The sequence below is a fragment of the Somniosus microcephalus genome, chromosome 6 (genome assembly GCF_052327205.1).
Source record: "Somniosus microcephalus isolate GS21.2 chromosome 6, FLI_Smic_1.0, whole genome shotgun sequence".
Lineage (NCBI taxonomy): Eukaryota > Metazoa > Chordata > Chondrichthyes > Squaliformes > Somniosidae > Somniosus > Somniosus microcephalus.
The window spans coordinates 94948528-94972706 of NC_140992.1; the positions used below are offsets into that span (position 1 = coordinate 94948528).

Below are 24179 nucleotides of genomic sequence, written 5' to 3' on the forward strand. Positions count from 1 at the left end.
CTGGAACTCCCTCCCCAACAGCACTGTGGGAGTACCTTCACCACACGGACTGCAGCGGTTCAAGAAGGCGGCTCACCACCGCCACCTTCTCGAGGGCAATTAGGGATGGGCAATAAATGCTGGCCTTGCCAGCGACAACCACATCCCGGGAACGAAAAAAAAATTCGACGCAATAAATATAATCCAAGGCTATCTGTGTCAGATAAATGTTAGGAAAATCATTTTGATCAAGATCAAACACATTTAAATTAATAGAGCTGTGTTTAATCATTTTTCTAAAAAAAGTGTGATGCGTCGAAATAAGATCAGTTTTTAAACCAAAGTGACTGAGTCTCCGAATAAATGAAGGTGGAATTGCTGCTTCTGTCCCGACGGCGCATGCGCACAGCTCGCTGTCGGGACGCCCAGCCCGCTGTGCATCCGGGAACGTGGAGCTGTGGCGCAGGTCACGTGACGACTATTATTCCGCCATCTTGTTGCCGAGGAGAGACGCTGGGAGCGTGGCTGTGAGAAACCTTCTTGATCGCCATCAGCGCAGGTAAGGGAGCGGCACAAAGAGAGGACATGACAGCCCCTGGTCACCACCCGGACAGAGGGCTCAGGCCTAGGTCAGCCACCTCACACCGTGCTCTCTTCCTGCCTTACTTACCCTTCCTCCCTCCCTTCTCACCCCGGCCGAGCAGCTGGTCAGGCCGGGGGGGGGGATGGAGGAAGCCGACATCAGCACATGGCGCAGCCGGAGAACCCGGCTGCTGAGCTGGCCGAGCCTCGTTGCCCCCGCCGAAAGACAGGCCGCAAAACCGCGCCCTCGAGTAGGGAAGCCGCAGGCGATGTCGAAGCAGTCAACACCGACACCTCACGTAGGAAAGCGGCCTCCTGAAGCAGGCTTTAGGACTTGAAGGCGCCTGCTGCTGGCAGGCGGTATTGATGATTCCACACTGACCCCTGATCATCTCGTCATTTGTGATAAAAGAGGGTGCAGTTCCTGGGCCGGGTTCAGTTTCAGCTGCTCTCTGGGTTACACTGAAGTTCTGGGGCAATATTTAGTGTTGAGTCAAGTCTTCTTGAAGATGTCCTCCACCCCCAACAATAAAATGCGGATATTATGATTGATCTTCCTGCCTTTTTATATCAGGAGTTTATGGAACCATCGTGTCCTGTGATAGTGTGTTGCCACTCAGTCATTACAGTACCTGTTTTAAAATTTCAGACTTCTTATGGTTCTAATATCCATATGGGAGATGGAGGAATGGAATCGCAGTGTTTTGTAGAGTAATTTCTTGGTGTCCAATGTATTCTCTGCCATTTACTTAATGAAATATTATTTACACAGTCAGTAACATTGTCCAATATTTAGCTCTTAATTATGGCAATGATGTCACAATTGTTAGTAATCATCAGATTGGTGTCTGCATTGATGTAACTCCTTTTAATATGTTGGTTGAACTTAATTGTTCTGTATTGTCATTATCTGAATTCTTGACTTATAGTATAACATTGACATTTGGTATGCATTATTTTCTGTGGCTAACAGGGCTGTTGTATGAAGTTACCTGCATACATATGCCTTTGTTACCTCTAGGCTTGACTATTCCAACGCATTCCTGGCTGGCTCCCAGCTTCCACCCTACGTAAACTTGAGCTTATCCAAAACGTGGCTGCCCGTGTTCTAACTCTCTCTCCAAGTCCCGTGCACCCATCACCCCTGTGCTTGCTGACCTACATTAGCTCCCGGTTAAGCAATGCCTCAGTTTTAAAATTCTCATCCTTGTTTTCAAATCCCTCCATGGCCTCACCCCTCCCTATCTCTCTGTAATCTACTCCAGCCCCACAACCCCCCGAAATATCTACACTCCTCTAATTCGGCCCTCTTGAGCATCCCTGATTTTAATCACTCAGCCATTGGTGGCTGTGCCTTCAGTTGCCTAGGCCTTAAACTCTGGAATTCCCTCCCTAAACCTCTCTGCGTCTCTACCTCTTTCCTCCTTTAAGATGCTCCTTAAAACCTACCTCTTAGACCAAGCTTTTTGTCATCTGCCCTAATTTCTCCTTATGTGGCTGTCAAATTTGTTGTCTTATAACACTCCTGTGAAGTGCCTTGGGACGTTTTACTACGTTAAAGGTGCTATATAAATACAAGTTGCTAGTCATGTAGGTATTTTCAGTAAATAATTTTGTTTCTATGGTGTTGGTTGGATGTTGTGAAGTATCTGATGCATGGTATTAACACAATCATTGTATATACAAACAGAATAAGTCACACATTAAACAATTCCATCACTTTGAGTTGCTTAACTCGGCGTCTCGTTTATTTGTGACCTTACAGGTGCAAACTTTTTAAAGATTTTGAAAATCATGCTTGTGTAAAGCATTGCAATATGCAATTTTCATTAACCTTGCTATGTTGCAGTCAAAGGTTCATAACATGGATTTAACTATGAGCAGTGTTTTAAAATTACTGTACATACAATGATAAATAAGTCTGGAATGCAATTATGTTGAGATTCCTTTTTGTTCATTGAAAGTTTATTTATCTGCTTCTAGAGCCATTAATTTCTAGATTTGTCAGCTAAATTTCTCCCCCTCCCTACTATTTTGGTTAAAAGTAGTGGATTAGGTTGCATAAAACCTGATAAAGGAGAACTCTCTTTTAACACAAGATTATTTTATTAAACCTAATCCACCACTTTTAACCAAACTAGTAGTAGGGAGGGGGAGAAATTTAGCTGACAAATCTAGAAATTAGTGCTATTGTGCTTTATGCTTTCTTACAGGCAGCCTGGGAAGACATTTTATGTACCCCCTCCCATTGCACAAATATATTTGGTGAAATTGTGAATGGAGATAATGGGACTGAGGCCAACATTCATTTGTGATGTTACTGAAATAGAACTATAATGTCACAGCGGGCTCTATGTTAAATGTCTGCTCTGAAGCATGCAATTTATAGCTTTAAAGCATAAAATATGCTAATAGACAAATTTGACATGTCTAAGTAACTCCTTGTAAAATTTGAAGATTTTTTTATTAAAGAAAGAACTTGTATTTACATAGCACATCACATCCTCAGGACATATCAAAGTACTTTACAGCTAATGAATTACTTTTGAAATATAATCACTGATTTAGGTGAAATAATTTTGAACACCTCTTCAATCTCTCCTTGAATTTCTCTGCTCTAAGGAGAACAATCGCAGCTTCTCTAGTCTCCACATAATAGAAGTCCCTCATCCCTGGTATCATTCTGGTAAATCTCTTCTGTACTCTCCAAGAGTACAATGAACTCTTACAGGCTTGAATTTACGTTTTTGTAATTGGGAAGATCTTGGTTTAATAACAATTACAGCTGTCATTATTAAATTTCATTGCATCTTGTAGCACAGTTGAATATTGATAAAAGGTTAAGCAATTGAGAAATATGCTTGCATTAGGTTTTCTGCTTTTTTAAATTGAACATTTGGAAAATTTGTGCCATACTTTCAAAGTATGCTGCAATTTAATTTAAACTAAAATGCTTCATATATATCTATTTGGAAGTCTTGCGTATGGCATATTGTACATGAAATATGGGGGTGGTACATTAAATCTGTAGCAAAAACAAATCGAGTGTCACAATGTTCATTGGATTAGATAGACAGCTTAATCATGGTGGTTTGCTAAGACTCCAGAGGAAAGCAACTATTTAAAAGGCTGCAATTTTTTCAGTGGTTCCAGTTGCCATTTTTATTCCTGACCCATCAATATATACATATAGCCATATATAAGTAATATTTATAACATAAACACAATGTATAACAATTCTCCTTAAAATCATGACCAGTATCGTTATACTTTTCCCTCTATAATATCCCATATTCCTATACTACTGTTTCTTTTCAGAGATGTGGAGGCCATAGATGAAGCATGGGACTGGATTACACTGCAACTCTTTGGGGGGCCCCGAGATCTGCTTTTCATCTGTTACTGCAATGTAATTTCTTCCCTGGATCTGTTTCTTTGTCTTGCAGTTAACATTATTACTCGGATTATTAAGTTTACTCTGGGATAATATGTATTTAAATTACTGTTCGGCTATAAGGTGCTTTCTCTGGGTGAGGGCCTGGGCCAATCGTATTTCTTTTTGTTTAAGAATGTAAAGCACCATAAAAAGCATCAGGTGGTGGTGATCTGACCACATAAAAGTTACTACCGTCAGAGGTGAGACACTAGTGATGTGGAAAAAGGTAACAGTTAAGAATGTGCGCACAACATAAGCTGGCCTTTCTTTTTAGCCACAGCCACTTAAGTAGTAGTCCTGGTCCAGGCAATATGACCCACATGCCAACTTCTGTGTCAGCAGGTTACAGATGAACCTTGTTGCTTGTTGAGCTCCATGGTTTTCTGTGGAAGGTGGCACCTTCATCTCAGTGCTGCTGCTTCTGCTGCATTTGTCTCTGGTTGCTTCGGGCTTGTGCTCAAGGTGTTGGTTCTAGAGTTCCACGCATTATTTGTGCTGTAAACCAATTCCAGGGTGATTTTATTCTGTGTCATAAATAGTGACGTAGAGCTGCTGTGTAATCCAGTCCCATGCTTCATCTATGGCCTCCACATCTCGAAGGGAAAATAAAGCAGATAAAAACAATCTAGGTAACAGCAAGATACGAGAGGAACCTTTGGGAGACAGAATGTGGCTCTGCTCTTAGCCTCAACCACATGAAGTAACCGTCATCCGAGCAGCCTCAGCTTATGCACACAGACCTACCGCCACCTGTCCAAAAATAATTTGACATAAGTGACAGGAAAAGCAGAACAGCTTTTCTTGTATTCTTGTAATTAATTTGTGTATATACAAAAATACAATTGCTCCTGGAACTACTACAGCATCCAAATTAGTAAGAGATCCCCATTTGAGAGGTTACACAGCAGCCAAATATCTATATTACTTCTTGGCTGCTATCATTATAGTGTACTCTGACAGTGGGAGCATCAGCACAGGAGATCCACTGGGCTTATATTAATTACAAGAGGTCAGGAGACAGTGTGGCAGTTACACTGCCTGTTTGTGCAGCATGATGACAGCAAATGTGCAGCATCCTTGAGGGTTGTTGGTAGTGAGACTAGCTGGAAGAGATGACTTTAGGACATTAGTGCTGCAGTATAACTGCAGTCAGTGTGGAGCTAACTTATTAAATTTTAGTCATCAGCAGGAGTACCATTTTATGTGTTTGTGGTGTTAGAAAAGAGCGGACTAGTTAATCATTTTTTTGAGTATGCAGGCTGTTTAGAATGGACTAAGTGTTGCAGTCCATACAAATAATTGCTTCTGTCATGGACGTTGCAACTTTATTTTCTGGGAGCTGGATCCACTGCACTGGCTGGGGAAAGTGCGTACAGGCCAGCAATGGGAAAATTGCATTTCTGGCCTGTATGCTAGATTAAGCCAAAGAATAGCATGGCCAGCGGCAGTGTTTAGATTGCTGCTGTCAACCAAAGTGTGGATAAAAACAATCTTTAACAATCAATAAAAACTATCACATGCCACCCAGTGAATATTCTAGTCTCTTCAAATGGCGGACTGAACAAATACTCATATAAATAAAATCACTTGTTGATTGGTAAAAGATATGCACAAATAGTATACAGTTTAACACAAAAGTGTAATAGTGCAATATTAAAAACAGAAAATGCTGGAAATACTCCAGGTCAGGCAGCATCTGTGGAGAGAGAAACAGAGTTAACGTTTCAGCTCGATGACCTGACGAAAGGACGATATCCATAGATATGGGGCCATCTTCCATGTGTATGTGTTTGACACCCAGCTCTACCTTTATGCTGTCCAGTCTTGGATTATGTGCAGTTTTCTCCAAATAAACATTGGGAAGATGGAAGCTATTCTCTTCAGCCTCCACTGCAAACTCTGTACCCTTTTCAACAAATCCATCCACTTCCCCGGCCATTGTCCTGGCTGAACTAGACTGTTTGCCACCTCGGTGTCATTTTCAATCCTGAGCTGAGCTTCGATCCCACGCTGCCTGCTCGCCCCTCACCCCTCTCCTTACTGATCTACGTTGGCTGCTGGACCCCCTTCACTTCAGTTTTAAAATTCTCATCCCCGTGCTTAAATCCCAACATATCCTTGACACTCCCTTTCTGTGTAACATCCTCCAGCCCGACACACCCCTCCAGAGCTCTCCGTTCCTCTGATTCTGGCTTCTTGTGCATCCTCCCTGCCTCACTAATGGAGAACAAGGAAATGGTAGAGCAATTAAACAAATACTTTGGTTCTGTCTTCACGGAAAACGGGGAACTACAGACTGGTTAGCCTAACATCAGTAGTAGGGAAAATGCTAGAGTCTATTATAAAGGATGTGATAACAGGACACTTAATCAATTGTCTAATCCCATTGATATTTTCTATTGGATTTATGAAAGGGAAATCGTGTTTGACAAACCTCGATGGAGTTTTTGAGCATATAACTGGTAGAATAGATAAGGGAGAACCAGTGGATGTGGTGTATTTGGATTTTCAGAAGGCCTTTGATAAAGTCCCACATAAGAGGTTAGTGTGCAAAATTAAAGCACATGGGATTGGGGATAATATACTGGCATGGATTGAAAATTGGTTAACAGACAGGAAACCGAGAGTAGGAATAAATGGGTCTTTTTTTGAGGTGGCAGGTGGTGACTAGTGGGGTACCACAGGGATCAGTGCTTGGGCCCCAGCTATTCACAATATATATCAATGATTTGGATGAGGGAACAAAATGTAATATTTCCAAGTTTGCTGACAACATGAAACTAGGTGGGGTTGTGAGGAGGATGCAAAGAGGCTTCAGGTGATTTAGACAAGTTGAGTGAGTGGGCAAATACATGGCAGATGCAGTATAACGTGGATAAATGTGAAGTTATCCACTTCGGTAGGAAAAACAGAAAGGCAGAGTATTATTTAAATGGTGATAGATTGGGAAATGTTGATGTACAAAGGGACCTGGGTGTCCTTGTACACCAGTCACTGAAAGCAAACATGCAGGTGCAGTTAGGAAGGCATATGGTATGTTGGCCTTCATTGCAAGAGGATTTGAGTACAGGAGCAAGGATGTCTTACTACAGTTATACAGGGCCTTGGTGAGACCACACCTGGAGTAGTGTGTGTGGTTTTGGTCTCCTTACCTTAGAAAGGATATACTTGCCATAGAGGGAGTGCAGCGAAGGTTCACCAGACTGATTCCTGGGATGGCAGGACTGTCGTATGAGGAGAGATTGGGTCGACTAGGCCTGTATTCGCTAGAGTTTAGAAGAATGAGAGGGGAACTTATTGAAACGTATAAAATTCTGACAGGGCTAGACAGACTGGATGCAGGGAGGATGTTTCCCCTGGCTGGGGTGGGTCTAGAACGAGGGGTCACAGCCTCAGGATACGGGGTAGGACATTTAGGACTGAGATGAGAAATTTCTTCACTGAGGGTGGTGAACCTGTGGAGTTCTTTGCCACAGACAGCTGTGGAGGCCAAGTCACAATATATTTAAGAAGGAGATAGATTTCTAGACGCAAAAGGCGTCAAAGGGTATGGGGTGAGAGTAGGAATATGGGCCCAGAAATTCGGGTCGGGGACTTCCCGCGGGTGTAAGCCCCCGACCTGCACTTACCTTGCGCGCCGGCCGTTGTGCTCTGGGCCCCTGTGGAATTCCGATCCTGGGCCTGCTCCAACTGCCGGTGCGCAGTGCTTGCATATCCCAGGGGCGCAGTTAGTTCGATGCGTCCCCTGGGATCACGTGGGCCATGGAGAGCCAATCGGAGCAGGGAATGCTTCATTCATAAGTTTGACAGGAAGTGCTGTCAAACTTATAAATACTACAAGCCCCAAAACATCACTAAATCTTCAAATAAATTTTTAAAAATCACATTTTTTTAAATAAACTCTAAATTACATGAAATAACTATTTTAAACAATAATTTAAATTTTTGAAAAAAATAATATTTTCTGACGGGGCTAAAAATAAACTTACCTTTCTTTAAAGTATTTAAAAATAATAAACCTGTGGAAAAAATGTTTTAATTTTAATTAATTCACCACTTACCTTGTAAAAAGCAGGCCTTGCGACTGCTTTTTAAATGGCTAACTTCTGAAGACTTGCCCTCCCGGGAAAACCTGCAAGAAAAATGTAAGTTCAATGCGCACGCGCAGCCTCTCCTGCGCACACGTTCATAAGAACATAAGAAATAGGAGCAGGAGTAGGCCAATCGGCCCCTCGAGCCTGCTCCGCCATTCAATAAGATCATGGCTGATCTGATCCTAACCGCCAATCTACTATCACAGAACTATCTCCTGAATCTAACAGAATTAGACACATGAAATAGGAGCAGGATCAGGCTACACGGCCCCTGGGCCCGCTCCGCTACCCACAGGGCCATGACCGATCCGAACCTAGACTCATGTCCAAATTCCTGCCTGCTCCCCGTAACCCTTAATTCCCTTTACTTCTAGGAAACTGTCTATTTCTGTTTTAAATTTATGTAACGATGTAGCTTCTACAGTTTTTTGGGGCAGCATATTCCATGGACCGACCACCCTCTGAGTGAAGTAGTTCCTCCTCATCTCAGTTTTGAAAGAGCAGCCCCTTATTCTAAGACTATGCCCCCTAGTTCTAGTTTCACCCATCATCGGGAACATCCTCCCCGCATCCACCCGATCCAACCCCTTCACAATCTTATATGTTTCAATAAGATCGCCTCTCATTCTTCTGAACTCCAATGAGTAGAGTCCCAATCTACTCAACCTCTCCTCATATGTCCATCCCCTCATCCCCGGGATTAACCGAGTGAACCTTCTTTGTACTGACTCGAGAGCAAGTATGTCTTTTCTTAAAGTATGGACACCAAAACTATATGCAGTATTCCAGGTGCGGTCTCACCAATACCTCCCTATTTTTATATTCTATCCCCCCTAGCAATGAAAGCCAGCATTCCATTGGCCTTCTTAATCACTTGCTGCACCTGCATACTAACCTTTTGAGTTTTGTGCACCAGGACCCCCAGATCCCTTTGTACTTCAGTACTTTCCAGTTTCTTGCTGTTAAGATAATAACTTGCTCTACGATTTTTTCCTGCCAAAGTGCATAACCTCATACTTTCCAGTATTGTATTCCATCTGCCAAATCTCTGCCCATTTACTTAGCCTGTCTATGTCCCCTTGCAGGTTTTTTATGTCCTCCTCACTCACTACTTTCCCTCCCATCTTAGTATCATCTGCAAACTTTGATATGTTACACTCGGTCCCCTCCTCCAAATCGTTAATATAGATTGTAAAGAGTTGGGGACCCAGCACTGACCCCTGCGGAACACCACTAGTTACTGATTGCCAGTCTGAGAACGAACCATTTATCCCAACTCTCTGCCTTCTGTTAGATAGCCAATCCTCTATCCATGCCAGAATATTACCCCCAATCCCGTGATTTTTTATCTTAAGCAATAATCTTTTGTGTGGCACCTTGTCAAATGCCTTTTGGAAGTCTAAATACACTACGTCCACTGGTTCCCCTTTATCCACCCTATACGTTACTTCCTCAAAGAACTCCAGCAAATTTGTCAAACATGACTTCCCCTTCATAAAACCATGCTGACTTTGTCCTATTAAATTATGATTATCCAAATGTCCTGTTACTGTCTCCTTAATAATGGACTCCAACATTTTACCTACCATAGATGTTAGGCTAACCGGTCTATAGTTTCCAGCCTTCTGTCTACTGCCCTTTTTAAATAAGGGTGTTACATTAGCAGTTTTCCAGTCTGCCTGGACCTTTGCCGAGTCCAGGGAGTTTTGGAAAATTATTACCAATGCATCCACAATCCCTACCGCCACTTCCCTCAAGACCCTAGGATGTAAGCCATCAGGTCCAGGTGATTTATCCGCCTTGAGTCCCATTATTTTACCGAGTACCACTTCCTTAGTGATTTTGATCGTGTTTAGCTCCTCCCCCCCCCTATCGCCCCCTGTTTGTCCAGTGTTGGGATATTCTTAGTGTCCTCTACTGTGAAGACTGATACAAAATACTCATTCAGTGTTTTTGCCATCTCCATATTTCCCACCATTAATTTCGCGGTCTCATCCTCTAAGGGACCAACATTTACTTTAGCCACCCTTTTTCTTTTTATATAACTATAAAAACTCTTACTATCTGTTTTTATATTTTTTGTTAATTTACTTTCATAATCTATCTTCCCTTTCTTAATCAATCTTTTTGATATTTTTTGCTGTCTTTTAAAGTTTCCCCAATCCTCTATCCTCCCACTAGATTTGGCTACCTTATATGCCCTTGTTTTTAGTCGAATACTATCCTTAATTTCTTTACTTAGCCACGGATGGCTGTCTTTTCTTTTACACCCTTTCTCAGTGGAATATATATTTTTTGGAAGTTGTAAAATAACTCCTTAAATGTACACCACTGATCATGTATCGTCTTACCCTTTAATCTATTTTCCCAATCCACTCTACTCAATTCCGCTCTCATACCTTCATAGTCTCCTTTATTCAAGCTTAGCGCGCTTGTTTGAGATCCAACCTTCTCACCCTCTAATTGAATATGGAATTCAACCATGTTATGGTCACTCATTCCAAGGGGATCCTTTACTAGGCCATTTTTAATTAATCCTGTCTCGTTACACAGGATTAGATCTAAGGTTGCTTGTCCCCTGGTCGGTTCAGTTACATACTGCTCAAGAAACCCATCCCTAATACACTCAATGAACTCATCCTCAAGGCAGCCCTGCCCAGTTTGATTTGTCCAATTAATATGACCTCTGAACCCCTGCTTTCAGGGGAACGGAAGTGCCAGTTTCCCGCGCATGCGCAGTGCATGCAGGAAACCGGCACTTCCATTGGGCCGACTGGTGAGTACCCCGTGCGTACTCACCCGTGGAGACCCGAAGTTCTGGGCCATGGTATTGAGATAGAGGATCAGCCATGATCATATTGAATGGCGGAGCAGGGCCGAATGGGCTACTTCTGCTCCTATTTTTCCTATGTTTCTTTGTTACTTCAGCCACCTGTGCTATTAAATTCCCTTTGTAAACCTCTTCACTGTTCTACCTCTCCTTTTTAAGACCCTCCTTAAAACCGACCTCTTGTGCTTTTGTGAAGCACCTTGGGATGTTTTGTGTTAAAATATATATGCAAGTTGCCGTTTGGTATTTGCAAGTTTGATCAATTTACTTGAGTTTCTGGGTAATGTAAATTAGAAACATTAGTGGTCCCAGTGGCAAGCTCTAGGTTGTAAATTAAAAAGTGATTGATGCACTTGTACCTTACTAATGGCCTGGAATTTTTCTGAGTATCCAGCTATCAAAGGGTGCAGATTTTTTAAATTTACATTAAGCTGTAAATTAAGTAACCATGTGCAGCTCTTTATATTTATCTAATGTTACACCATGGTATCCAACCCAAGCTTAGTGCAATTTATTGTTTCCTAGGACAGTAAACGACACCTTGTACAGCAGGATACATTGGTAGCGATCACTGCTTGTATATTATATGAATGTGGTACTCAATTTGTAACTGCCCAAACTGCATTACAGGAAACTTTGTGATATCTGGCACCGACGGGACCGGAGTGTTGCCGATCTATCAAAACTGCCGGACATACAAAGTTAATGTTGAAGCATACGGAGGTTTTCATCTCCGTATCTGACAACAAACACTGTTGCTTAGCAACAGCTTCTAAAGAGTCGGCTGCAGCTGCAAGCATCTCTAGCTGAAGCTGTTGCTATAGCTACAGACCTTGCAGTGCCTGACTGGGGGAAAAAAAAAGAACGAGAACTAAAAAAACTTATAGAAAACGGCTCCTGATTTTTGCCGTTGGATTGAGTATTCCGTACATATAACCTCCGGATAAACCAAAGTTTCCTGTACATAGAATGCTGTACTTTTGCCAGCGCTTCTAGTGTTTAATATAATTTTATTATTGTACTGTTTACTTTCCCGTGGTGTATGGATCACTTTCCAGGATAATGTTATTTCAGTAGCAAAATCCTGGGACTAGGGACAGGGTCACTGGCAAGGCTTGGAAGCTAAGCAGAGCCAGGCCTGGTTAGTAACTGGAGGGGTGACCATCAGGGAAGACCAGGTGCAGAAGGTCACGGAAGGAGCCCCGAGGAGGGGCGGTTGGTGAGAAGGTCACGGAAGGAGCCCCGGGAGGGGCGGCTGGTGAGCAGGCCCGGGCATTGGGCTGAAGATTGTCGGACAGGAGGAATGGTGGAAATGGAATGGCGGCGCGCACAGACGCAGCGGCTTTGCTTCTCCCAGGACGGTGCTATTTACGTTTAATGTTAATGTTATTTGTACTGGACTCATGGGAGCTTGCAAGATCACATTTCGTTGTTCATGTACTTGTGCATTGTACAATGACAAAGTTGAATTATTATTATTTTGTCCAGCAAACTGATTCTTTTGCACAATGCTGATAACTAAAAATTAAGATTTCACTGGTTTAGTTATTTTATAACTCATGTATTGCAGAAAGATATTGGTTTCATATTCATTACTTGGGTTTGGGCTGACAAGTGACAAATAACATTCATGCCACAATAATCATCCCTAACAAAAGGCCTAACAAGACTTCCCCAGTCTTCAATGGCTCCACCATTACTGAGTCCCCCACCATCAACGTCCTGGGGATCACCATTGACCAGATGCTTAACTGGACTAGTCATATCAAAATCATGGCTAAAAGAGCAGCATAGAAGCTGGATCACTTCCTGACACTGACACCCCCGCCCCGAGAAGCTTCTGTACCATCTAAAAGGCTCAAGGCAGGAGTGTGATGGAGTATCCAACATTTGCATAAATGAATGCAGCCGGAAAAACACTCATGCAACACAATCTGGGACAAAGCAGTCCATTTGATGTGCCATTACCTCTGAACTCCACAACTGTAGAATTCCTGAGTGGGGAAGCACTGTAGTGTCTTGGAACAGGAGGAGGAAAAATTTGACTAGTGTCTGTGATATTTCCTAGCTTCTGTAACATCATTGGTTCAGTCTGCGATTTAAGTTACATGGGTGAAGCACTGGTGCTTGGACTGAGTAGTGCAGCCTAGATATAAATTGATTGGGGCGAGGAGAAATCAGACAAGTATGGACAAAGTTGCTTTGACCCCGAGTACTAAACCCAGTTTTACCTGAGAGTAATGCCACAGGACATCACCAGCGACTGATTAAGAAGTAATTCTCTTTGAGTGAGATAAAGACAGGAAAAAAAACTCTCATTTATATAGTGCCTTTTACAATCTCGGAATACCCCAACGCACTTTAGAGCCAATTAAGTATTTTTGAAGTATATTCACTGTTGTATAGGGAAACAATAGTATTTACAGTTAAGTGGAGACTTGTCAATATATTGTAGGGCCAGTGAAACTAAGTCTCCTGTTAAATCAGTCATTTTGTACTCAGCAAAAATCAGAATGATCCAGGAGTTTAAATTAAGCAATTTTAATGAAGTGGCTCAGCAGAACATACACCCTGGCATAAAACGTCAAAGCAACTATTATAATGTAGTTGATTGAAACTTGAGCACTGTACAAGTTGCACAATGCAAAGTTCAGTCATTTCCCAATACTCTTAATTGGGAGTTGCTTTCTGTTGACCACATAGTCATCTACAAAACTGTTGATTCTATTTTGCACAGAGAAAACATTCCATTGGGCTAACAACTGTGATGGTTTCTCTATCTCTCTCTCTCTTCGCTGGACCCACTCGTTTGGGCCTCTTTGCCATTTCCATCTGCTGGTAGTTGTAACCGATAACTTGTGCTCAGAGATTTGCTCCTTCAGAGTTGGCTGTTGGTACCTGTATGTGGTCATGACTTGCAACTGTTTCCTCGGCTGGTGGAATGAATTTACATTGCTGAAATCAATTGGCAATGGATTCTGCTTTCTGGTCCTCCCATGATGAATGGATCATGTGGATTGCCTGCAGAAGATCCAAAATAAACAGCATACTAGCATCTTATGCACCAGTTACTTTTCTCACCAAGCACTTACTTTGATGCCGTGGGTTGTCAACTATCAAGGTGAAGCCTGCCTTCCGATGACCTGCTCAAGCCAAAATATAGTAGCTGTTCCTAAAAACAAAACGTGCAAGTCATATGTGTTTATTTTTTCATTATTTCTTAGTACGTCTTTTGCATCTGCCCTCTCAGGTGGGCGTAAAAGATCCCACGGCACTATTTTGAAGAGCAGGGGAGTTATCCCTGGTGTCCTGGCCAATATTTATCCCTCAATCAACATCAATAAAAAACATTATCTGGTCATTATCACTGCTGTTTGTAATTCTTATATGGTTATGTCTTTATACTGCACGTGCACACCTGTTACCGCTTTCTGCACTTGCACAGTTCCTGCTATGTACGATAACATCTAGCTTCTGAACCCTTTCTACCTCTATCAAACTAACCACCAATTCCATCTCTCCCTGGCCACTGTCTGAGGCTGTCATGCAGTCTGCAACCTTGGCGTCCTATTTGACGCTGAGCTTCCGACCCCATATCCTCGCCATCACCAAGACTGCCCACTTCCACCTCTGTAACATTGGCCGTCTTTGCCCCTGCCCCATCTCCTCTGCTGAAACCCTCCAAACTTGACTCTTCCAATGCTCTTCTGACTGGCCTTCCACCTTGCAACCTCTGTAAACTTTAGCTCATGCAAAACTCTGCTGCCCCTATTCTAACTCGCGCCAAGTCCCTGTTCACCCACCACCCCTACGCTCGCTCCTGGTCTGGCAATACCTCAATTAAAAAAATTCTCATCCTTGTTTTCAAATCCTTCCATGGCCTCGCACCTCCCTATCTCTAGCCTCCTCCAGCTCTACAACCCTCCAAGATCTCTGCACCACTCTAATGCGTATCCCCGATTTTCTTCACTCCACCATTGGCGGCTGTGCCTGTCAGCTGCCTTGGCCCTAAGCTCTGAATTTTTATCCCTGGCCCCCCTCTGTGTCTCTACCTCTCCTTTAAGATGCTTCTTAAAGCCTACCTCCTGCCCTAATGTCTCCTTGTGTGGCTTGGTGTTGAATTTTGTTTGATAATTGCTCCTGTGAAACGCCATGGGACGTTTTACTACTTTGGAGGTGCTATATAAATGCAAGTTGTTTTACCAATAAGTCTGCTCTGCTTGCTCCTATACCACTGCAGTACTTTAAATCCTCCCCCACTACCTTATTTCCCCACTCTGCAAGGATATTGGTACCAGTTCAGATGAAGCATAACCTGTCTGTTCAGCTTTTTCCTGCTCCAGAATGTGTCCCAATTGCCTAAGAATCGGAAACCCTCCCTTCTACACCCATTTTTCTAGCCATGCATTGACCTGTTTAATCAGCTTCTCCCTAAATTGTGTAGCACATGGCACTGAGTAATTCCGAGATTGCTATCCTGGAGGTCGTCTCAATCACTCTCCAAAACCTCCATCCTATTCTTTCCAATAGTGAACCATGACTTCTGAAAAGGGAGGGAAACCTGTGGGGTGCTCACTGTATGCATACTCCTGATCTCTTCGGTTGGTGGAGAATCTTCACACTGATAGCCTGAAACACATAGTCGCAGCTCAAAATTGTTTTGCGAAAGGAATATACACAGTAGCAAGTTGAACCAAGAGCGCTTAATGTTAATTGGTGCATTAAACTGTTTTGAGTCCAACATAAATTGTTTTGAGATTCTCAATCCTTTTAACTGAATCTTTTGATGAGCTTTTATATAAGCACATTCCTTGGCATTCATAGAGCCCTGTCTCACTGGAATGACCTGAGTGAACTCGAATTAGCCAACACATCCTGAAGATGTCTCCAATCACAGAGCTGTCAATCGGGCTATCTTCAGACAATAAAGTATCTGACAACTTTCATTTATATAGCACCTTTAATGTAGGAAATTCATCAAGGCACTTTACTGGGTGGTGAGATGGAACGAGAAGAAAGGTGAAAAAAAATAATTGAGCATTAATGTTGTCCTTCATAAAATCATTGCAATTCATGCATGTAGGCTGATTGTTGTGGAGTTGTCCATGCGACTTAAAGTGCAGTCATCTTTTCAAATGCTTTAGTTGCTAACTGACATCATAGGTGGGGAGAATTAAACTGAAAACCAATGAAAATACAACAAAAATAAGTGACTTAAAAGAACTTAGTTCCTTTAATGCTACAGCTTTTATTTTTAAAACTATGTTTACAATGATATTTTACCTGTGGAATGCAGGACAACCTGGGAGGTATGTCTAGAAGTGGATAGGCTGCGAATTCTGAAGAAGGGACTGACGGATTCACCACACAGGGATGAAAGATGGACTGACTTGCATTTATTTAGATCCTTAGCATGTCTCGGCGAAAAACCTGCAAGTGCTTTACATCAATTACTTTTTAGTGAGTGGTTATTCTGTTGTCCCAGCAGAGAGCAAATGAGAAACTTGGGAGAAGGTTAAGGAGATGGAATCACAAGATAGTTACACATGAAGAATTCTTTTTGGCTCATATTAATTCATCCATTCAGAAAGGTTCTCTTCCCAATTTCAGCATCTAGTTATTTGATAAAATAATCCATGGTTTTCTTCTTCCCTACTTTATCTAGAAGTCTATTCTGTACTTTGGTTACTGTGTGAAGAATTTCCTAATATCAGTCCTGAATTTACCTTTTTGCTGGTTGAAATTCTGTTGTATGTAAAATAATCTGGATTTACCTTTTCCATTCTGTTAACTATCTTGTACACCTCTAGTATCGCCTCTGAGATGCCTTTCCCCAGTCTTTTTTCATAACTCTGACCTTTAACAGTAGCGATCGGTCTTGTAGCTCTTCTCTGCATTGCTACAAGGGCTTGAATATCACTGTTATCTCTGTGATCATAGCCCTCAAGATGTAGTGTGACCATACACTGGCTTGTAGTGTACTTTTTTGGCTATGTAGTTCAACATTCTGTTGGTTTTGTTGATTGCGACTCTGCATTGGTTGAACATGTTGAGCATCCAGTCTACCTAAGACTTTAGGGATGCAGATGTTGAGTGAGAAGGATACTAAAAATAAAGGGTATTTAGCAGAGGTGCCTGGAACCAACATTGTAGTAAGTACTTCCAGCAGGTTTTCAGTCCAAAAGAGCAACATATTTCTTCTTTAAAGAAGCAGCAAACTTTAAGCAGTACTTGTTAGAGAGGATATAACGAGAGGTAAGCAGGCAGTGGAGACTTTATGGGTAGAATTAGGAAATAGGAAGGGATTTAAGACTGTAGTGGGAGTTGTGTATAGGCCCACCCTGGTAGCAGCGTGAAGTGCTAGATTGTATAAATGCAGAGATTAGACAAGCGTGTAGCAAAGGTAGAGTGGTTTTAATGGGGGATTTTAACTTTCATATAGATTAGGATAAGCAGACTAGCACCTGTCAGAAAAGTAGTGCATTTCTTGAGTGTGTCTGGGATAGTTTTCTACGACAGTATGTTCCAGAGGCAACAAGGGGGCATGCCATATTAGATTTAGTAATGAGCTAGATTTAGTAAACAGCCTAACTGTGCGTGAACATTTATCCAATAGCGATCATAACCTGATCAAGTTCAGCGTAGCGTTTGAAAGGGAGAAATGCAAAGCCGCTACTAAGATTTTAGATTTGGGTAAGGCCGACTTCAAAGGGATGAGACAGAGACTGTCCACAGTAAACTGGGCAAATCTTGTTAATTGGTAAAATGACAGATCATCAGTGGGAGATGTTCAGAAATGAATTTAAGGTGATAGAGAACTAGCTTCTACTCCCTCGGGCAAGAGCTCGACTTGCCAAAAAACCCCAGCCATTGATGACTAAGGAGGTAAGGGACCGCATAAAACTAAAAGAGAAGTTTTACAAAAAGTAACACAGATCCTGGGGAATGGGAAAGGTACAAGGAACAGCAAAGGGTCACAAAACAAATAGAGCTACAAAAAGGGAGTATGAAAGGAAGCTTGCAAGGGATATCAAAATCAGCGCTAAATTTTTTTACAATTCTATTAAGAGGGTAGTCAGGAGCAATGTTGGCCCCTTAAAAACTGAAAGTGGTGATATCAGCGATAATAAGGAAATGGTGGACATGTTGGATAATTACTTTGCATCAGTATTTACAGTAGAGGAAGAGGATAGCATACCAGAAATCCCAAGGAAACTAAATTGGGGACGGGGCTCAATAAAATTAATGTATGTAAAATAACAGTAATGAAGAAAATAATGGCACTAAAGAGTGACAGATCCCCAGCACCAGATGGTTTCCATTCCAGGGTTTAAAGGAAGTAGGTGAGCACATTGCAGGTGCCCTAACTATAATCTTCCCAAGTTCTCTCGATTCAGGAACCGTTCCTTTAGATTGGAAAATTGCGCATGTCACTCCGCTATTTAAAAATGGTGAGAGGGGAACCAGGGAATTATAGACCAGTTAGCCTAATATCTGTTTTGGGAAATTGCTAGAGTCTATAATTAAGGATAGAGTGACTGAACACCTCGCAGATTTTCAGTTGACCAGAGATCCAGCATGGATTTGTAAAAGGTAGGTCATGCCTGACAAACCTGATTGAATTTTTTGAGGAGGTGACTAAAATAGTGGACAGGGGAAAATGTCTATGGATGTTATTTATATGAACTTCCAGAAGGCATTTGATAAAATCCCACATAAGAGACTGTTAACTAAGGTAGAAGCCCACGGAATTAAGGGCAAATTATTGACCTGGGTAGGAAATTGGCTGAGCGGCAGGAGACAGGCAGTAGGGATAATGGGTAGGTACTCAATTGGCAGGAGGTGACTAGTGGTGTCCCGCAGGAATCTGTGTTGGGGCCTCAACTATTCACAGTATTTATTAACGATTTAGATGATGGCATTGGAATTCATATATCCAAATTTGCTGATGACACAAAGATAGGTGGCATTGTAGATGGAACCATATAAAATTACAAAGGGATACCGACATTAAGTGAATGGGCAAAACTGTGGCAAATGGATTTCAATGTAGGTAAATGTGAGGTCATCCACTTTGGATCCAAAAAGGATAGAACAGGGCACTTTCTAAATGGTGCAAGGCTAAAAGCTGGTGGGCCAAAGAGACTTGGGGGTCCAGGTACATAGATCATTAAAATGTCATGAACAGGTACAGAAAATAATCAAAAAGTCTAATGGAATGCTGGCCTTTATATGCAGAGGACTAGAATACAAGGGGTTCGAAGTTATGCTGCAGCTATACAAGACCCTCCTGGTTAGACCACACCTGGAGTACTGTGAGCAGTTCTGGGCACTACACCTTAGGAAGGATATATTGACCTTGGAGGGAGTGCAGTGTCGGTTTACCAGAATGATACCCGGACTTCAAGGGGTAAGTTACGAGGAGAGATTATACAAATTAGGGTTGTATTCCCTAGATGTTAGAAGATTATTAAGGGATGATCTGATCGAAGTTTTCAAGATATTAAGAGGAACAGATAGGGTAGATAGAGAGAAACTATTTCTACTGGTTGGGGATTCTAGGACTAGGGGACATAGAATATTAGAGCCAGACCTTTTCAGGAGTGAAATTAGGAAACACTTCTGCACACAAAGGGTGATAGAAGTTTGGAACTCTCTTCTGCAAATGATGCTAGATCAATTAATTTTGAATGAGGTTGATAGCTTTCTGTCAACCAAAGGTATTAAGGGATATGGGCCAAAGACCGGTATATGGAGTTAGGTCGCAGATCGGCCATGATCTCATTGAATGGCAGAGCAGGCTCGAGGGGCTGAATGGCCTACTCCTGTTCCTATGTTCCTAGAACAGTTTGACAAATAGTTTTTTAAATCAAAAAAAGTTAGCTTGCTTCTTCGTTAGGAAATTATTTTGAATGTCATCAGGTTGAGGGAACTGTGCCATCTGCAGTTTCACCTAGTTTCCTCGGCAGCATATCTGCCTTCTTGTAGCTGACCCTGAGAGTGTTTTGGTGGAGGGAGCTGACTGAGCTAAGAGTGTGCTCCTTTATTGACTTGATTTCTATCAACATAAATACTGGGCAACAAAATAAAAACAGATCTCCTTCAAGGAAATGGAGTCCATTAGCCCCTCTCAAATTTCACTTTCACATCCAACAAGCAATTTGCAGATTCTTAGTGAACAATTTCTTTAGTAACTTTGGAAGCTATGTTTAACATGTACTTTTTTGACATTTGCTCCATGTGAGGGTGTTGCATAGCTGCAGTTCAGTCTTGACATACCTTGCCTAACTGCCCATTTTTGGTGTATGATCTTAGAACCTAGACAATGTGTTGTGCAAGCAGTTTGAACATGGTGGGTCTTTGGGGAGGAAGGAAGAGAAATAGCTGAACCCAGTGCCATGTCTGATATCCTTACCCTTTCCAGAAGAGGTCACAAATCGTAATCAGGAGCAGAAATCTTGGCTAATTTTCTTCTTCCCCCATTCTTTTTCTGGCACAGAACACAACTCAATTGTAGTGTTCCACTATTGTGTTAGCTTTGTCTGAGTTTGAATCTTTACATGAATAGTGCATTTACTATTGGGAGAGCTGGCATTGCATATTTCAGCAAAGTATCTCTTTGTATGGCAATTGTGTGAAAATTGTTTTCCATGTTAAGTCTTTGAAAGTTTGTGTGATCTGTATTGGTGAATCTGGCAATACTTCTATATGAAGTGATCTTGTAGTAATTGTGGCTCAACTAAAATGGTTATGGTAAATACATGAAAATTAAATATTCACAAATGTGCTAGAATAACCAACTAAAGTTACATTCTAAAGTTATACTCATGAGTACACGTGTAAGCCTTCCTCCAAAAAAAATCCTATTTTCTTGAAGTAATATGCTTCTCCTGTGGGGGGGAAAAAAAGCCCTAGTTCCTTGAGCCCATCCTGATAGCTGAGAGCCCCAACACTGGGAATCATTCTAGTTGCTTTTTTCTGGACCTTCTACATTGCCATGGTTTTCCTGTCATGTGAGGGGAACAACATCAGACAATGTTCCAGATTTGACCATACTGGGCCTGCATTTAGATTACTGTGGGAAGTCTAATATCTTTTTGCTATTACTATGGAGTATATTATCCCAGAAACTATAGGTAGCCTACAGTTCCAAGGCTGCTGGCATTCCTCTGGTACCTCTGCCAATTGACCATTCTTCAATTATGAGACTAGAACCACTAAAACAATAGCTACTCACATTTGTTTAATGATATCAAGTTTAACTTCGACTTCCTATGTTTTCCCTTAAATGCTACAGAAACCTGCTAATACAATGCTTTGAGCTATAGCTTTTCAGCTAAGTTAGTTTGTATTGTAAATATTGTACATATTTCAATGTATGCATTTAAAAGTATTCATTTGTAACAAATGAGATGTATTTTTAAATTGCCAGTATGCTAACTGGTAACTATTATAAAATTGTTAAACTCTCAGCCTTTTTGTGAAAGTTAGGCCAAGCTTGCCAGTTAAAATGTATGAAAGAAAGACTTGTGTTTACATAGCACCTTTTCACATCTGAATTGCTTCATATACAATGAATTACTCCTGAAGTCAGTGGTTTTACTTAGGCAAACATAGCAGCCATCTTGCGCACAGCAAAATCCAGCAAATATCAATACTTAACTAACTAGAATTTGGCAGCTAGCCATTTAATTTAGTTCCCCTGTCCTTTTTTTTCAATATTTATCCGCTTCCTTTATGGCTTCTTCCACTACTGTTTCTGTTCGGGCATTCCATTTCCCAACACCCTGTGTAAGAATTTCTCTAACCCCTCTTCAGAATCATAGAACTTCTCCTTTCAGAATCATTGGGAGGAATGTTGGCCAGGATAACTAGTGACTTCCCTGCCCTTCAAATAGTATCATAAAGATCTTATCAACCTGCACTACCAGAGCAGGCAGAAGGATTTAATGTTTAATCCCAAGAACAGCACCTCCAGCCAACGATATAGCACTCCCTCAGTATTGCACTGTAAACAATTGGCTTAATCTTGTGTGGGACTTATGCAAACTTCTGACCTAGCGGCAAGAATGCGACCAGGCTGACTCTTAATTAGAAAAAAAATTGTAATTAACTTGTAAACTTAGTTTGTTTATTTTTATTTCAACAGTGAATTGAGAGAAAAAAAGAGAAAAATGGCAGCAGAAACACAGACACTTAACTTTGGACCTGAGTGGTGAGAAATCTCTCTTTAATAAATGCTGAAAATGTGGCAGTTATTAACCTGGTGCATGTTAGTCTCAATGTAAGGGGAGAATTCATTTGTTTTTTGTAGTGAAAAATATTACATTTTCAACTGCAAAATGTTCACAAGCTGAAAAAGTTGGGTCTATATGTATATTCAACATGCAGCAGATAATTTGTTCAGATTGACAGTGTTGATGGAATTTGAGAATTTAATGTTTTGGGATCGCCTATCCTGTAGAGGACATCTCAATGGCTGGTCTTCAACTGACCAAGAGCTGGAGCCAAACTAAGTGAAAGAGCTTCTATTGTTTTGGAGGTGCAGGAACCAGATAACCTTGATGCAGGTTTTAAAGAAAGCAACACCATGCTTAACTTCTGTTAATTCCAACATACTGAGTGGGCCCCTGCTTTTTTCAAGTCATGCTTTTTTTCTTCAACCAAGAAAATAGAATGGCCCCGGGTGCAGCGTTCTGTTTCGTTTGAAGAAAATTGACTTTCACGAATCTTCAAAATGATTAACTTGTATTGTAGTACATGGGACCTAACTAACATTGCGCTAGCTTACCAATGTAACTGATCAGTCGCTCTGAACATTAATTGATAATGTGACCAAGCTGACAATGTAGCCTTACGAGAAACCTGCAATGGACAGCCTAATTAATCTGTAACTTTTTGATGCTAGAAATAATCAGTATCACTGTCCAGTAGTCTAAATTGATTTGTTATCACATAACTCAATAATAATGTTGATTTTGTAGATTCCCTTCTAATCCCTTTCTACCCCGTCCTTATTTCTTTGTGCTTTCTTCACCATAGGTATTCTCCAAGTTATTAACCCTACAGAAAGATTCTTTTTGTGCTTTTTTAATATCCTAGTTAGTACTTTACAAAACTAGACGAGTGTGGCCTTGAACATTTGCATAACAAGCATTTACTGAGCATTCATGCCACTTCATAACAAGTCCAGTGTATTAATGGTGCAGTGCAACTTCAAAAATCAATACTCGCTGTTTCTGTACTTTGGTCCAAAAAGGGATGCAGTGTTGACTGTTGCAGTGTAGCATAGAAGGTAATCTTCATCTTAGCAAAGACCTAATGGAGTATTTTGTAACCAAACTGATAGGGAAAGGAAGTGAGTTGAGCCATAGTCTCATGCAGCCCCAAACTAAAGATTCAAACAATTGTAAAGCTTCAAAAAGCAATGGCTTATGTCGCATCAATTCCGAAACAGAAACCAGCTAGCTGTTCATATTATACTAAATGTGTGCAGAAGAGATGCCAACTAGTGTGTTGCATAGTTTGGTTTAGTTCATGCCTTGGCCTATTTGTATAGTATTGTACTGCACTTTGTAAACTGGATATGGGCTGAATTCAGAGATGTTCTAGTTCCTAGTGTGCATAATAGCAAGTTTTAGGTGTGTTGTGTCTTGCCATTGTGTGACTCATTTTCTGTGCAATGGCTGTGATTTCCATTGCTCCCACTTACGCTAAGAATGTAGCTGTAGTGTTTTTCTTCAGCTTGTAAATTTTGATGAACAACTTGGAACTATTTCACATTTTTGCTCATATGTTGCAAAACAGATTTAATCTGTCTTGGTGATTGAAGTTATATTGGCCCATATTTTCTGACCCCCCACAGGTGCGTACAAGGTGTGTACGTGCCCAAAGGGGCCGCGCAAGTTCTGGGTTTAGGCATGTGAGCGCATGCGCTGAAACTGGCACTTGCGATCTGTCAAGAATTCTCTTGACAGATCCAACGCATGCCCAAGAAAAGTGCCTCTGCGGGTGGAGAGTTGCGCTTTTTGCTCAACCTTTGCCTGCTGAAAGGCCGTGGACGCCTGGTAAAAACAGGAGTAAGGCCTGCTTTTACCAGCATAAGTGTTTAAAAAAAAATAGAAAATAAGATTTTAGCATTCACTTATAAATTAAAAACCCTGTCCAATAAGGTAAGTTTATATTAAGCCCCGTTAAAATATATTTAAAAAAAATTTAATTTTTGTTTAACATTTAATTAAATGCCATTTTATATATG

At 41.4% G+C, this 24179-nt stretch overlaps 1 protein-coding gene across 5 annotated transcripts in view; it reads left to right on the plus strand.

The window, feature by feature from the left end:
* The first annotated feature begins 386 nt into the window (after positions 1 to 386).
* Positions 387 to 24179, plus strand: part of gigyf2 (GRB10 interacting GYF protein 2) — a 156738-nt gene continuing 132945 nt past the window's right edge. The window contains exons 1-2 of one of the 5 annotated variants that reach the window (XM_085990566.1): positions 387 to 538; positions 22071 to 22136. In XM_085990566.1, the coding sequence (XP_085846692.1) occupies positions 22096 to 22136 (41 nt within the window). In that variant the 5' untranslated portion in view covers positions 387 to 538; positions 22071 to 22095. The remainder of the gene's footprint in view (positions 539 to 22070; positions 22137 to 24179) is intronic. The other 4 variants (XR_015078714.1, XM_085990565.1, XM_085990564.1 and 1 more) reach the window with 4 other exon arrangements.